This window comes from Larus michahellis, chromosome 2 (assembly GCF_964199755.1).
Source record: "Larus michahellis chromosome 2, bLarMic1.1, whole genome shotgun sequence".
Taxonomy (NCBI): domain Eukaryota; kingdom Metazoa; phylum Chordata; class Aves; order Charadriiformes; family Laridae; genus Larus; species Larus michahellis.
The window spans coordinates 79134933-79150633 of NC_133897.1; the positions used below are offsets into that span (position 1 = coordinate 79134933).

Below are 15701 nucleotides of genomic sequence, written 5' to 3' on the forward strand. Positions count from 1 at the left end.
AAGCATCATCCCTACGCTGAGGCTTGTTTTGATGCTTGCAGGGCATTGGTTTATTTGTTACTTTAAAAAAAGGTGAGGTCCAGACAACAACTTTTAGTCCTAAATGTGACATAATGGAACATTTTCCTAACTTGGTCTGAGGGGAGGGAGTGTGTGGAAAATCAGTTTCTCTGTCAAAGTGGAAACATGTGCATGTGGCAGATGATGATGTTCCTTTCCAAATTTCACCGTATACTAGTGTCCTACCGTTTAATGTGCCGACAAATAGGTGGCTTCACTCCCACGTGTATCCTATATTCCCCTTCCCACTACGGGAGTCAGACCTGCAAAACTATCCAGAAGCAAGAGTAGGCTGCTACAGATCACCGAGCTTTCAGTATCTGTATATTTTGTATTTTTACATCTTATTATTGTTGTAGATAGTTGTATCCACTAGCCCCCCTGGGACAAGGCTTGGCCTATTTTTCAAGAGCAACTTGAAGATTAGGAGGTGGGAACAGATGGTTCTAGTCAAAGCCTTTTAAATCAGTTCCAAAGTGTAATATTTTCACATACTCCCCATGCTTACCACACATCTAAAAAGAAAGAAAAAAAAAAAAAAAAGAGAGAAGAAAAGAAAAAACCTTAAATCAAAAAGTGACAGAATAGGAGAGAAAAGATGAAACGGACTAATTTCTTCAGTCTGGCTTTTGTACTTTAACTTAATACGTAATGAAACAGCCAGTCTACTACACTTGTACTATTATCATTACATTTAGCACATGACATGACAAACATCTGAAATCTTTAGCATTATTAATATAGGAAAAATAGCTTTGATGGCATTCCAAGTAAAACATCTGTGCCACACAATGCAACTAAGTGTTATAACAATGCAGTTCAACATGTCTAAAATGTGATATCTAATAATAAGAATTTAATAAACAGTTAACAGAGCACTCTTTTCTGCTACCCCATCTCTTAATAATTTCATGCATCTTTTGTATAACAGTTTCCCACATAACGCTATAAAGAAAAAAAAAACAGGGAAAAGAACGAACATAAAAGTTAAGAGATAAAATACATCTGATTAATAGTCAAAAGCAACAGTACAGATAGTATAGCCTCCAGATTTCATTGCCTGTCAGGCAAGCAATTTCTCATTTTAAACACAGCATTTTAAAAATAATTACGATATGTTTCCATGTTAAGAGAAATACAGTAATTAGAACCCTGCGGGAAAACTACCATTTTACAAAGATCCTTTAAATCAGTCATTGACAAAATTAATTATTTCTCTATTGCCCTCTCATTTTCAATCACAATTTCTAAAGTAAAGTTTTTTAAAACTAGTTCTAAATGTTATGAGACGAAGTGGGCAAATACACTAATACATGTACTAATAACAATTTCAGTAAAGGAAACAAAGTGGGGACAGGCCACTATAGATTGTCAGGAAAAAAATAATCTCTACACCTACGTTTCCCCTTATTTATAGGTTACAAATAATCACATCCGTGCTTAAGTTTTTTAAAATGCATTTATAGGAAATATTTTCAACTACAATTTTATAACATACTGACAAAAATGATATCTTAAATGAGCAGATTTAATTTACCAAGTATACAGTTTCTGATTTCATGCAAATCTAGTCAGGTTGTACAGATTGCTTTACGTAGGCTGAAAGCTAAAGAAAGCAAAAAATTAGCACTAATTCACGAAGATCAAGAGCATACAACCACCACCACCACCGACGCTGTTCAAACAGCAGTCTCCAATTAAAGCCAGGAATAGACACGTTAGAAACCTTAGTCTGAAGTTAAGGTGTCTAACAGTGCATTAGTGGAAGTGAATCAAAGAGTTATTTCCACTCAACTCTTCATTTAAATTACGTCCTAACATTACAGCGTGATACTGCCGACTAGAAGAGATGTTATAACCGCAGTAGGGCCCACTTAGTGTTTAGGAGATGCGTATCCAGCAGGGAGACATTAACACACAAATGAACCAAATGGCACCTAAGCAAAGGCCTAGTGACAGCCAGATTTCCATACACCCATGTGCCCCTTGGGATGTTCTTTTCAAACTCGTAGGCACAGTGAACGAAAGCCACTTCAAAAAGTTTAAAAGTTATTTGTGAAGTTTTTATTCATGACGTTTAATTACATTATGGAAAAAGTTCCTCTTCAAATATTAAAGACAAAACGCTCATCCTTCCACACCCCACATAAAACCAAAAGTGCCTGCCTACTGAAAAAAAAATAATCCAACCATAAATTAAAATTTAAGCTACGTTTAATTAAGGTTCAATTGCTTCCTTGCCTTGAAACGTAATTACGTTTTCAATATATTGTTCTTGTGATCTTTAAATCTTCAAATTATTTATACTCCATGGCATTAGAAAGCCACATGTTTCACTTTGTAAATAGCGCAGTTTGTGAACATGTTAACATCTAACAGTAAATATGCATATGTAACATGTCATTAAGAAAGATACCTCTCCTATAAAAATGTTAACATTTGCTTACAGAAGCAAAGTCAACTTTAATCTACACTTGCTGACAGAGAGGATAATATATTGCAGACAGTTCTGTTTTATCCATGGGTCTCACTATGTTAAACTTTCTTTTGCTTCCCCTCCCCGCTACTATTTTGTTTTGTTTTAAAGCAAACCATTCGTGGACTAAAAATATTTCAGCTTTATTAAGGAAACCACAGAATCAATGGAAAAATTGACCTGTGAATGAGGACAGGTTTTCATGCTAGTGTTAGGTGTATTTTTCAATCATTAAATTGCAACAATATTAGTGTTCTTAGATTACTAAATCTACACTGAGGCTATCATAAATTACTTCTATTGATCAGTTGCATGTCATTATTGTGAAATTTTGACTTCAATATGACTCGATGCTAATCATTAGATTTCCAATTATTTATTTTAAGTTGAAGCATTGGAGAGAAAGTTCAAGTCATTTGCTTTGATTTACTTAGTATAAATAAAGAATACCCTGCACTAATATTTATAGAGGAATTCTAGTTCAGTACCTTAACCACGAATTTAAGGCAACAAATTACAAGTAGTAAACTACTTACACAATTTAAACAAGGTTAACAGTATGTGATTCTCCAAAAACTACCTGAAGTTTTGGTCCTCAACTGACTTGTATGGCATTCTTTTAAATCTTAATGAGCGTCCAGCATTTACAGTCCAACTTTCTAATGCATATTTCCCATCACTGGAAACCATTTAATAAAAATAAAGCAGCAACAGATATAGTAACACTATAAAATGCAATTACTCATTGGAATTTGCAACATGCAGTAATGATAGTCCAATACACCTAAGCGTGACACGACAAAAAACGCACAACAGCTAGAAATACTGATACCTGGACATCGAAGTATTAGACGCAGAACAGTACTGAAAACTTGCAAGCACAAAATACTCCCAAGCACTGTAGAGAATCCCTTCCAGTGACTTGAGTGGCCTTCGGATCAGACCTCATGACAAGTCAATCAGTCCCATTTTCATTCATTAAAATTATTGCAACCAGCTTCAGGAAAATCCAGTACGAGAAAAAAAAAACAAAAACCTGAAAGGTTTTACAGTATTTCTTGTGTAGTACATTTGAAAAGAATTCTCATTTATCAGCTATTTACATACCATATTGTTTCAATTAAGTTGTACCTTTTGGAATCTGCAGGGAGAATTATATACCCTTTTATTTCAGATAAAACTTGCAAAGACTGCTACTATAATTAAAGCTTATACACGGACAAGATTACAGTATAGAATAGATCAGTATCATAAATAATTAGCATCTTACATTATCCTCTACTCCATGGAAGTTTTAGTCTCTATTTTTTCAGTGGAACTGGCATTTTAGATAATGTGGTTTTAGTAAACTAACTGAATCTTTTACTAGCTCCATAGACTCAGGTGTGCTGAATGTATGCAATGTTTTGAGGAGCATTTTAGAGCTTTGCAATTAAATTTTACTGCCCAGCTAACTAAATACAGGTTGCATATGCCTTGTAATTAAAATACATCATTTCTGGAGGATGTTCTTTGCCACAGTGGAGTTTCAGAGACAAGTCAAAGGAAAAAATATCACACCAGTATAAAATTAGAAAAGCTCCATGGAACTCACAGCTTGTTACACAAACACACGCACAAAGCTTTAAAAAAATTTCAAGAACATTAAGCGTATTAAAATCTTTAAAGCAACGCTTCAAACCTCTAGCATCCTTTAATTTGTTTTTACATCCTTGTTTGATGCTGTATCCTTTGTTCTGATGCTATGCCAGTGAAATTGCATCACCGTGAAGCAACATTATGCAAGAATGTCTGGCTAAAATTAAAATGCTATTTCTCAGCATCACATAGTTACAGGAAAAATGCAGATCGGGCATTCACAGTGCAATTATGCAAGCCAGTATATTCAAGTAAATACTTAATGAAAAAATAAGGCAATGGAAAGCTACTACGGAGAGCTGTATAGGAAGATAAACCACCAGACTGCTCCCTCCTGTTGCTCTAACTATGCTTTTGGAGTCCGAGTCTGTTGCCAAAGATGCTCGATACAGCTCCATTTCAAAAAGTCAGAGCGATAAAAACTAATAGAAGCTGAGGAGTTCTTCATGCAATGGCAGATGGCAGACAGTACTGAATTTTTAAAACAAAATGTTTTTCCAAACAATCTGCTGTTATGTAAAACATACCTAACTTCTCTGCAAAACACTGATAAAGACGTTCTCTCTCTCCAGACCCAAGTGTTCCGTACAAGCGGGGAATGCTCAGTTGTTCCTAAGTTATAGCTCTTCATCACTTCTGAAGAGAACCGAGACATTTCTCGAGTAACTGTTTTCTGCCTGCTAAAATGTAACACAGCAGCATCACAATAAGATTAAACTGCAGCAACACTATTTAAACTAATCTGATTCCAAATTCAGATGGATTATCAATAAATACCAGATGTACAGTGTTTACAAAGTAGGCAGTCGTCTCATTCACAGGAGACACTCCGTTAAGATGCAATATTCCATACGGATTCCCTCAAGATCATTGCTATAAACAGAAAAATGAACACAACATCGAGTGATCCTAAACATCCCAAAATGACAACTTATATTTTTTCCTAACCAATAAATTTTTCAACATAGCTAAATGGAGCAACAATGTCTACTCTCAATATCCACAAAATTTATTGACATTAATGAAGTAGCAAAAAAAAAAAATAAAATCTCATTACAGTTCTGGAACTCATAAACAAATTACGTTTTATCTTCAATTTCTAAAATGGTCAAGGAAAAAGAGAAACTTGTGTCCACAGACTATTGTAACAGTGGAATTAATCCCTGCTGATATAAATGTGTTCTGTCACTCCCGACCACACAGCCGTTCTAAATCATAGGTTGTGTGAGCTTAAGTGTGTGCGTCCCATTGCAACAGTTCTTCGACAGAAATGTTTTGTGTGCTTTAAGTTATCTCTATGCTGGTTTACGCTCTAAGAAAATAAGCGAAACCGTTTTTACCGCAGAAAATATTTTATTTCTCTTGTTTTGCATGCCTGTAAAACATCCCGAGCAGCTTTAAGACGCGCAGTGCGTTTCTTCCACCGACGAAGGAAGTCGAGAGGATACGCATAATTTTTAAAGCTGCATAAACCACAAAGCCAAACTTACACAGAACAAAGAACAAAACTAGCGTTACTCAGCAAGAAGTCTAGAAACATGCACGCACACATACACCCCAGCAGTCCTAATAATCCTACAGGAAAAAAAGAAATACTGCTTTGTTATGCAAATATACCATTTCAAAATTGAGAAAATTAAATGATGTCATTCAAGCTAATATCCTTACCTCAATGGAAAAAGAGGCAAGAGACAACAACAATCCTCCCTCCCCACTAACCCCCTCACAAACATTTATTTTGGTGAGTTTTGGCTTAAATAGGAGTCTGCGGCACCTAGTCCCAAGAAGAATTACAGAGAGAGTGAGGGAGCTGCTTATTTAGAAAAGTCTGTGTTTGTTCTGCCAACTTAATTTATCTGAGTTATCAGTGCAATGCACATTTTATTGCATATTCACAGATATTTCACAGATTCCATTTACAGTGTTTAGAACAGCAACTTAGTAAATGCTTTCTAAAAATATAAGAACAACCACATTATTTCTTCTAAGAATTTAATTAATATGCCTCCACGGAAGCATGTTCAGAGGCACAATAAAAGTTTTAAAACAAGATATACCAAATTAACTTAATACTTAGCAAGAGGAAAAAACGGATTAAGGTAGCTTCACATTATTACTCATCCAACAAATCACATGCAATTCCTACATTTAATAGCAGCGCTTTACCAGTGTTAAAATAGCAGATATTGCACGTTGTTGTTATATCAACATTTTTCCTAAAATTGTGACTTTCATTTTAAGATATTAAATAAAAATTAAAAAAAAAAACAACAAAAACCACCAAAATACATGCAGACCCAACTCAGCCAGCTGTATGAACAGTAAATTAACCATAATGAAAAAGCTCCAGAAGTCAGAGCTATTATAGTAGCACTTCCTATAGCGTACGATGAACGATACCGAAAATCACCTACACCCCCACAGACCTGTCTTACCCTCTGATTTCAGTAAACTGTAGCAGCTAGCACAAGTTGCAATACTTCAAACTGAATCAAATACACTTTTCTTTAAACCTGTAAGAAATAAATTACACGGTGGTTTGGTTTTCTTACTAGCCAGCTGAAGGGGGTGGACGGATCACTAAAATACCAAGTTTGAGAAAAAGAAACATTATATGAGAAACAAGTTATTGCAATAGAGACCTGCCAGGTATCACCGAGTTGTTGTAACAATTTTTCAGGCAATTTGGTTACAAAGCATCTGTTTACAGAAAGTAAAACCCTCATTTTGGTCCATCAGAAATATAAACGGTAAAGCTAATGCTTAGCCAGGACGGTTGCACTCAGAGATGTAACAGAAATAAAGTGTTTTGTAACTTTAACATAGCACCCCATATTGACTTTTCCAGCCTTGACATAATTTGTAGTCTACCCTAGTCACACTATAATAATAATTTCTCAACTTCTTTTCTATCCTCCTCCTATGATATCTTAAAAACTCAGGGCTTAAGCAATCATTGACATCAAAGTTAAAGCCTTCAATTCTACCTTTTATTTTGGGCTCGTCCTACTACAAAATTTTAGATGAGCGTACAACAAAATATGTTAATGCCTAGATGACCACAGCTATTTTGCAGCCACTAATTTTGTAGTTAATAAATACTAAGTCAAACGCTATACTACTTTTATTAATCAAACACTTCTCAAGACAGATCTGCAGCTTGATTCATTTTAATAGCAAATCTAATTTTGGGGATCGGAGCAGAACAGACTGCAGCTCTTTTTCTAAAAATGCTGACATTTGAGCAAACCTTACCAAAGAATGCTTGCCTGATTGAGGACTGACATTTCCTTTCTCTAACTCGCTTAACTAAAAAATAGGCATTCTGGCCAATTCCTACAGTACCCCAAGGCAGCTGTATATCACTTTCAGTTGCAACTTGTGAATACTTTCTTTTTCTTTCTGTCTCTTTATTTTGACATGCATATTATATTAGCTGATTTCAATCATGTTGCATGAGTGGATGACATACCTTAAAAGATTAAGTTTTGCCACCTGGGACTATTCCAGAAATTCAGTACTTTATAGCATCTCATACCCTTCTTCATCCTCTATTCGCCCGCCTTATCAATAGTAGCTTTCTTTCCTATTTTATGCCTAACGACAAGTTGTTCAAGGCTGCAGTTGAGACAAGTCAGCTTGAAGTGTCATTCCCCCTCTCATTCCCATTGCAGGAGGGAGCTGCTCCATTGTGTGCAACGCTCTGCTGCCATCTATTTGACACAAGAAATACAACGCCGCGAATACCACAACCGCGTCTGCCTTCCCTTTCCCCAGCAGCAGCTATTGGAAGAAAACGATCAGGGAATTTTTTTTTGATCGCTCCTCTCCGCTCGCACCCAGACACAGAACTCACTGCGGTAATTACTTTTGCGCTTAGAAATAGCTACGATTACAGCAGAGATTTGGTTATTGAAAATATATTGAAAATATAACGAAGCTCTCCTCCCTAACAAGGGAATCCAATTTAACAGCCTTCTTCCGTTTATAACCTCAAACAAGAGGCCAGTTCTAAAGTTTGATTTAAAGCAATTACTTTCAAATTTGTAATTTAATTATGTGGCAATAGCAGTCATTGAGGGCTACAGCTAACTGGAGCCATAGCACTGAAGGAACACGGATTCGCCCGCCGCTCGTCCCTCTTCACTACATCAGACTTAAAATTCAGAAGTCAGTCAGGAAGTCAAATTACGGAGCCTTGAAGCAGAAACCACACACAAAGCATGAGATGAAGGAGGTGGTACTTTATCCGTCATCGGGGTCGCAAAGATAAACACCACTTCATTCATCACAGCATTCAGCCTGCTTCGTATGCGATTGCACAACGCAGGAATAGCAGCTAAAAAATGTCCCTAACTTGCATTTGTGAAACATCATGCAAGAGACGCCCACTGAAGCTGCAAAAAAATTCAAAAGGAATCTATAATCTTCAATTACAGATTCATGACAGCGTACATTCTGCTGTTTAATTACCAAGCCATACGGAAAAGTTCTGTTTCAGGGTTCAACCTGGTCCTTTTCACATCCCCGATTAAGTACTCAAACGCTTCATTTTTCTACATGGTTGCTTTCCCAATACACTTACAAAACTTATTGGTAGAAACGTGCTTCAGCATTTACCCTGGAAGTGACCCATAAGAAAAAACAACAAAATGAAAGATTAAAAAAGCAGAAACGTAGCAAGTTATTCACAGAAACTGTAAATAAGGTCACTGCAATCCAAAAGCATATGAGCTCTTGTGTATTTTTCTATAGAGGAGGAACAAGGGTAGGGAAACAAGGAGGGGTTTTGCTGAGGGAGGGGAGGGGGCACGTAAGGAGAAAACGAAAGGTGTGCTGGGAGGGCACAGAGGCCATACCAGCCTGCAGCACAAGTCATGAGATACCTTCTGTGGTAATAAAACGTACTCATAATACCTTCATTTTCTCATTGGTATTGACATAAATAGTACTTGGTCTGGGGAGCAATTTGTTAATACTTGTATTTGCTAATACATACTAGTACCACTGAGTGCGTTACTCCATTGTTCTTTTTATGTATTCATAACATTTACAGCCATAATACATATATTTAACTATTAAAGTCCATCTGTCTAATAATATTAATAATTGCACTAAGTTCCTTAGTAACGCTTGGTTTTAAATCTATTTGGTCTGACAATACAAGCTGCAATTACGAAGACTGTGTAAAGTTGCCATAAATATTTAGTGGACCAAGTGAAGAGACATACAAAATGCCAATTGCTGGCTATTACTGGAATTACCTTTCTTTCTAGGCCGCACACAAAATCTGTTTGAACAGGTACTGCAAGTATTATATTAAAAAAAATTGCCTGGAATAATCCAAGTGTAAAACTACCTAAAACCCGATTTGCTTAAAAGGAATTAGATTACTTAAAGAGTTTCAGCTACACACAGCAAAACAACACTATAAGCATTTGAAAGAAACACTTGAGAGTCTTATTCTGCCCTCTGGTGCGCTCCATCCCACAAGGACAAAACATCCTGCACAAAACCCAGGAACGCATCCGAGCAACTCCAACAGCCTGAAGTTAAAGCAGTTAAAGCATGTGCTGAGCTATATTAAGACCGCTCAGCGCCTTACAGGATCGTACCCTGGATGATACCAGCACGAGTGAAAGCAGTAAAGCGTTCTGCAGGACAGAAGGTAGCCCAGATAATTTTTAATTCCTTTGCATTTACGGCAGAGAGCCTAATTGCCCTGGCTAAGGACCAAGACCCCATCATGTAAAGCACTGCACAAATACAGAATTTGCTGTTTTGCACAACAATTTTCTAGTGAGGCTGTGTTCACGAGGCTGGCGTTACGAGCTGCCACCACCAGTAAACAGATGACAGGAGATGATGGACAGGCACCCAAGCACACCACAGAACACAGTACCACAGGCCCATCTTATGCTAATCAGAGGCACCCCAGGGCAACAGGTTCCATATTTATAGTCTTATTATAGCACAAATCAGGTTTGGAAACTCACTTTTTCGCTAATAAAAGGAACTGCCATACACGCTAAATTAGAAGTAATTCGATATCATCTTGAGACAATAAAATATTCTATAAAGCATAACTATAAAATTCTGTAACTCCATAAAATTCTGTTAGGCTTATTTTTGCCTATGAATAAGTCTTACTACATCTCTACAATGAAGTGCTGCTAATATTTTTTCCAATTAACTACACTAGATCTTGTTACACTGAACAGCCAAACTGCTTGTTTTATAACACACACACACAAGAAATCCATTAATTTTCTCAGAAGCCGTGAGCTTCTGTGACATTCATAACAAGCTTAAAACCTATGCAATAACATAACAGCACAACAATGCATACTGAACGATAAGACCCATGAGGTACAGTAGATAAAACATTTATTATGCAAGCTGTAATGCACAATTCTAAGCCTTGTTACTAATGCAATAGTGGAAAAGCTTTACAATTAATTCCTTGAATTATTTAGCCTGCAGTTTCATACAAGCAAGATTCTATCAAACTAAGAAAACAACTTTCGCCGTGAGGAAGCATTGCAGGATCGGAACCAAAACAGGCAAGTACACAGTTAGCATATAAGCACCCAAGCAACATCATTAAGATTACCGATTGGTATTTATGTGTGATATAAAAAAAAAAGAAATGCAACCTACAAACTAGTAGTCCATGTTTAACACATGGACTACAATACCAAAACATGTCTCCAGCGCAAAAGAACTATTTTCAGAACTAATCTACCAAATAGGCAATAGCAACAATCACTAGAATCTATTTTACTTCAGTGTTATTGACGTGGTTAAATTTAAGCCAAACCAAATTGAAGGGTTTTCAAAAAAAGGATCCTAACAGCGAGCTGTTCTGTAAGGAGGGCACATTCCCCAACCTGGCTATTGAATGGCATGAGGACGGACCTTGAAAGGATCCCGGAACTCAACAATCAGGAGACTTCAGTTCTCAATTCTGGGCTAAGTTATTTGAGCTTGTGCCTCGACTTTCCTCGTAGCTAAGTACTCACTGGATACATGCAGTGGAAGTACCTTCTTCATATGAGACTGCCTCAGAGTGACACCATCCTCTCCTACACAGACTTTCTCATAGATTAATTTCAACTATGCATGGATAGAAAGGGGACTGGCCCTGTAACATCACTGATAAAATCTGCAGGAGAAAGTCAGCAATAGATAATTAAAATTATTTGATTCACTTGTGTCCTAAACAGAAGGATGCCAGCTACCATGCCGTGTCTCAAACACTGCCTTACTGCCTTCCTCACCATAAAGTTGCACAGCACCATCTCCCCCTCCAAAGTGTTCGTAACCACAGTTACAAGTGCAGGAAGAAGCATCCCATAAAAGACTACGGTGGGAAACGAAAAAGACCACCAGGTTCACTATATTCACTGTCACCAGGGAAGTGATCTTTTTCCTCTACAGTGCTGAGTGGTGAGACCACTGCGCATTCTGGGCTCCCAGTACAGACATAACAGACCACAAAGGACTGAAGGGTTGGAGCATCTGTCATATGAGAAGAGTCTGAGAAAGCTGGGTTTGTTTAGCCTGAAGACAACTCAGAGGGGGAATCCGAGTGATGTGTATAAAAATACCTGATGGGTGGTAGGAAGAGTAAAGATGACTGAGACAGTGACAGAGACTGACTTCTCCGTGGTATCCAGTGACAGGAGGTGAGGCAATGGGTACAAACTGAAATACAGGAAATGCCATTTAAAAATATGAAAAAGTTTGTGGTGGTGGGTGGTTTTTTGTTGGTTTTGGGTTTTGTTTTTTTTTTTTTTACTGTGAGGGTGATGGAACTGCACAAGTGAGGGAACAGGATGCTCAGGGAGGTTGTGGAGTCTCCATCCTACTTAAAACTTGACGCTGCAACCTGTTCTAGCTGACTCTGCTTTGAGTAGTGGGTTGGACTAGACAGTCTCCAAAGGTCCCTTCCAACCTTCAACCATTCTGTGATTCTGTAAAATTATATGATGTAAACTTTTGCTTGTGTACTTCAAGTTCCCGCTCCCTGCGGCAATCCCACTTTCCCACCACCCAGCATGCAAGCTCTAACTTCAGGATACAACAGAGACACAGGTGAGCACAGGTTTTTACATAAGTTGGATTTTTCCTCCATGGGTACTGAAGACGTTGTTGCTTTTTTTGTTTTTCTTTTTTCTTCTTCATCTTCCCTGCTGCCACTCTACCCTCCATGCAACATGAAAACAGACATAGTCACATTAACAAGCACGGGGTTGAAACCAATTAGTAGTTCATAACACGTTTGGTTCACAGCGATTAGGGGTCAGTATTTGATACAGATAAAAACACAAAATAATCAGAAATGCGTAAGTTCTTGAATTTTGCCAGCATGGGAAAAGAGAAGGCTAAAGGTCTCCCAAGGCTGAGGGACTTCTCTGTGGAGAGCACAAAAATATAGTAGCAAAAATGAAGGAGCTAGAGGTAAAGCTGCATTCAATAGACAAGTGAAAGAGATGCTTACTTGAATGAGGGGTTACATGTTAAAAGTCCTTTGATTTTTACATTTGACCTTTCAACTAACAGTGGTAGGATTCGCTTCTTAAAATTAAATCCTGCATGACTCCAAGCACCCACATGCCTGCAACGACTTACAACTAAATAGAACCTCAATATCCCCTAAACTAAAGAACAATAAAAACCAAACCCACCACGTATATCTCTTGCAAGGTGGGGAAAAAAACCAAACCAACCAAACTGAGCATTTACTGACTTTCTTTAAATGTAGTTATGTGCAAGTAAGGATTTACTCTTCAATAATACGTCCACGTTGCATATGTACGGAACAGCTATCACAGAAAAGCCAACCCATTATTTTCGTATCTCATAAAATACATTCACTATGAAATTTCTGGCAACAAATAAGCAGGCAAAATAACCTACTACCCAATACAATTTAAAAGAGTAAACTGAGCAATTGTGGCTACCTGCACTACAGCCAAATTGGAGTGGGCTATTTAATATGTGACTACTAGCATAGTAATATCCATAAAACCATTTCTTTAGTCCTACATCTAACCGCTCAGTGCAAAAAGTTTCAAGTTCTGAAAGCAAGAGATCTTTTACTAAAGGCATACTGCCTTTTTGCTTCAGAAATTTGTAGAAGAGTATTTACCAGCTCCACCAGTTCAATACAACTCAGAACAAAAATAAAAAAATCCTACAGCACAGTCTAATACTGATGAGATCACTTGTCCTTCAGAAAAAATAGTTACAAGTTCGTATCTATGTGTGTGCATTTACTGAAACACTGTGCAAGAAGAGATATTTACATCATTTTAGCCAATCTAGCATTTGGACAATGGATTTTCAAGACATTCAACAGAGGGGTACCCGTATACAGTTATGGATAACAAAATTTAGATGAAGCCATCTGCATGCTACGTATCCATAATAACAGATTATTATTTAGAATCAATATACTGTAAACAATCACTCCCATGAAACCTAATTAAATGAAAACAAATCATGGTCAGCACACCAGATGCCCAAACCACCAAAAGGCAAAGCACCAGGACACATAGAGACTGAATAGAGAAATGAGGCTAAACTGTTTACTTAGTAACTATGAAGTGAATGTGCTACTGTTTTCTGAACGTCCAACGGAGAAGCTACAGTGCAGAGAGCTAATCCCCATTTCTCACCAAAACGGACAGGAATGCACACTGGATAATTTGTTCCTACTGATGATATCATTCTGTTAAGTTTACTGTTTTTAATAAGGAGCAAGTTTCAGTATTCGCTCACTTTCTCCCATGTACAAGATCAGATCAGCCTCTCAGTGACCTACTTTATGACTCATAGTCCTCACTGTTTATGATTCAGAAAAACGTCTTCTCTGACAGTATTTCCCAGACTACTGTGGGTTCATTCCAAGAACCAATTTCATCTTCATTGGTTTCCTACAGGAAACCAGACCAACTTCCTATTATTTTATTTTCCTTCATTTCAGCATGGCTCACATAAACTAACTGGAAGCGAGAGTGATAGAAAACTTTATTTTGCATAAACACAAGCCAACCTAAACACCACCAAAAAATACTGAAGACGTCACTGGTTCAAAGTCACCAGAATGTGAAGCAAGCTAAGATTAGAAGTTCTTTTCCCTCCTTCCCCAAATATGATACACGCAGGCAAAAAGAGTAAGTTTACATAACCAAGGTTTAATGGGAAGGGCTGTTCAGGTCTCTGGTGAAAACATTCACCCCTAACGGGTAGCCAAGTTCTACTTCCTCTTCTAAGACTAGGAATTTTTTTTTTAACGGTAAGCACTGTTGGACTGCTTTTAAGTCCTATTGATACCATAGTCAAGTCCTCCAGTCACCTCAGTCAACAGAGCTGGGGTGCCTAGTTTCTCTCCTCAACTGCAACAACAGACGTGTTACTGGACACGCTAGGAAGCATAAGCAGGACACCCTGAAGAAGTCCATCTAGATTTCCAGTAGAACTTCTAACGTCACCTAAGTATTGGCCTGGTGCATTCAGGCTAGCTTTTAAGAGAGCCATTTTGATGTCTCCTCATTGTGCTCCAAGGCACATTAGATCTCCAAAAGCCAAGACTCAGTGCCAGATCTTCATGGGCTCAAAATGTTCATGCAGTGAGATACTCGAGGAATAAACCTTCCCAGAGCCTGTGGCAGTGCCATGCAAGAACCTATAGCAGTATCACCACCAACACCACCCCCTTCATGCCCTCCCAGTTGCTGTGATTTGAGCTGTACTTGTCAAGGTCAAGTTACTCATCTTCAACAAGTCCTTCTTATTTCAGTTTCTACAACTTGATTTTTCCAACCAAAACCCCAGAAATGCTATAATATTGCAAGTAGCAGCAAAGCTGTTTTCTCTACTTGTTGGTAAATTTTTCAAAGAATACCACCTGCATGAAAACTGGTATAGGCAAAGCTTCTCTAGAAGTGGTACTCAGATACACGTATAGATTTTAATGCAAACAGAATAACGTGGTTCTAAGTGGTTTGACCTAGCAACACTGCATAACTGCGCCACTAAGACCGATCCGCAAACTCTACAGCAGAAGTTGCCTCACATGTTAGAAAAATCAGATTTTTAAGCCTGTAGATTTTGTTGATAATGACAATTTAACCTCACTTATTCTGACACCTTAATATATATACATTTGCAGGACTCATTCAGTAATTCAGCACCGCAGCAAATCACTGCCTTGACTTAAGGCAGTGTTAAAGTCAGCTGTTGCTAGATCAGCTATAAATCCTGCAGTCTAAAATAATCAAAGCAGTATACCACCACTAACAGGTATTCGCAATTCTCAGTGTTAGAAGCTACTCACCTTGACATGGCTCTGAGCTCCCAGGTTGTATATCTCTGTAGGTTTGACTTCATTAATGATCTTCACCAGGCAGGTGCTGTCCGTGAGATCACCATAGTGCAGCTTCATGTCTTCAGAGTTTAAGAAGACAGAGTTAATACACTTTAGTCCCAGAAAAATATGGCATTCTTGGTCCAAATCCTA

At 37.7% G+C, this 15701-nt stretch overlaps 1 protein-coding gene across 1 annotated transcript in view; it reads right to left on the reverse strand.

The window, feature by feature from the left end:
• Window positions 1-15701, reverse strand: part of GMDS (GDP-mannose 4,6-dehydratase) — a 427638-nt gene that overhangs the window by 335010 nt on the left and 76927 nt on the right. The window contains exon 4 of the mRNA XM_074576072.1: window positions 15519-15628. Coding sequence (XP_074432173.1) covers window positions 15519-15628 — 110 coding nt within the window. The remainder of the gene's footprint in view (window positions 1-15518; window positions 15629-15701) is intronic.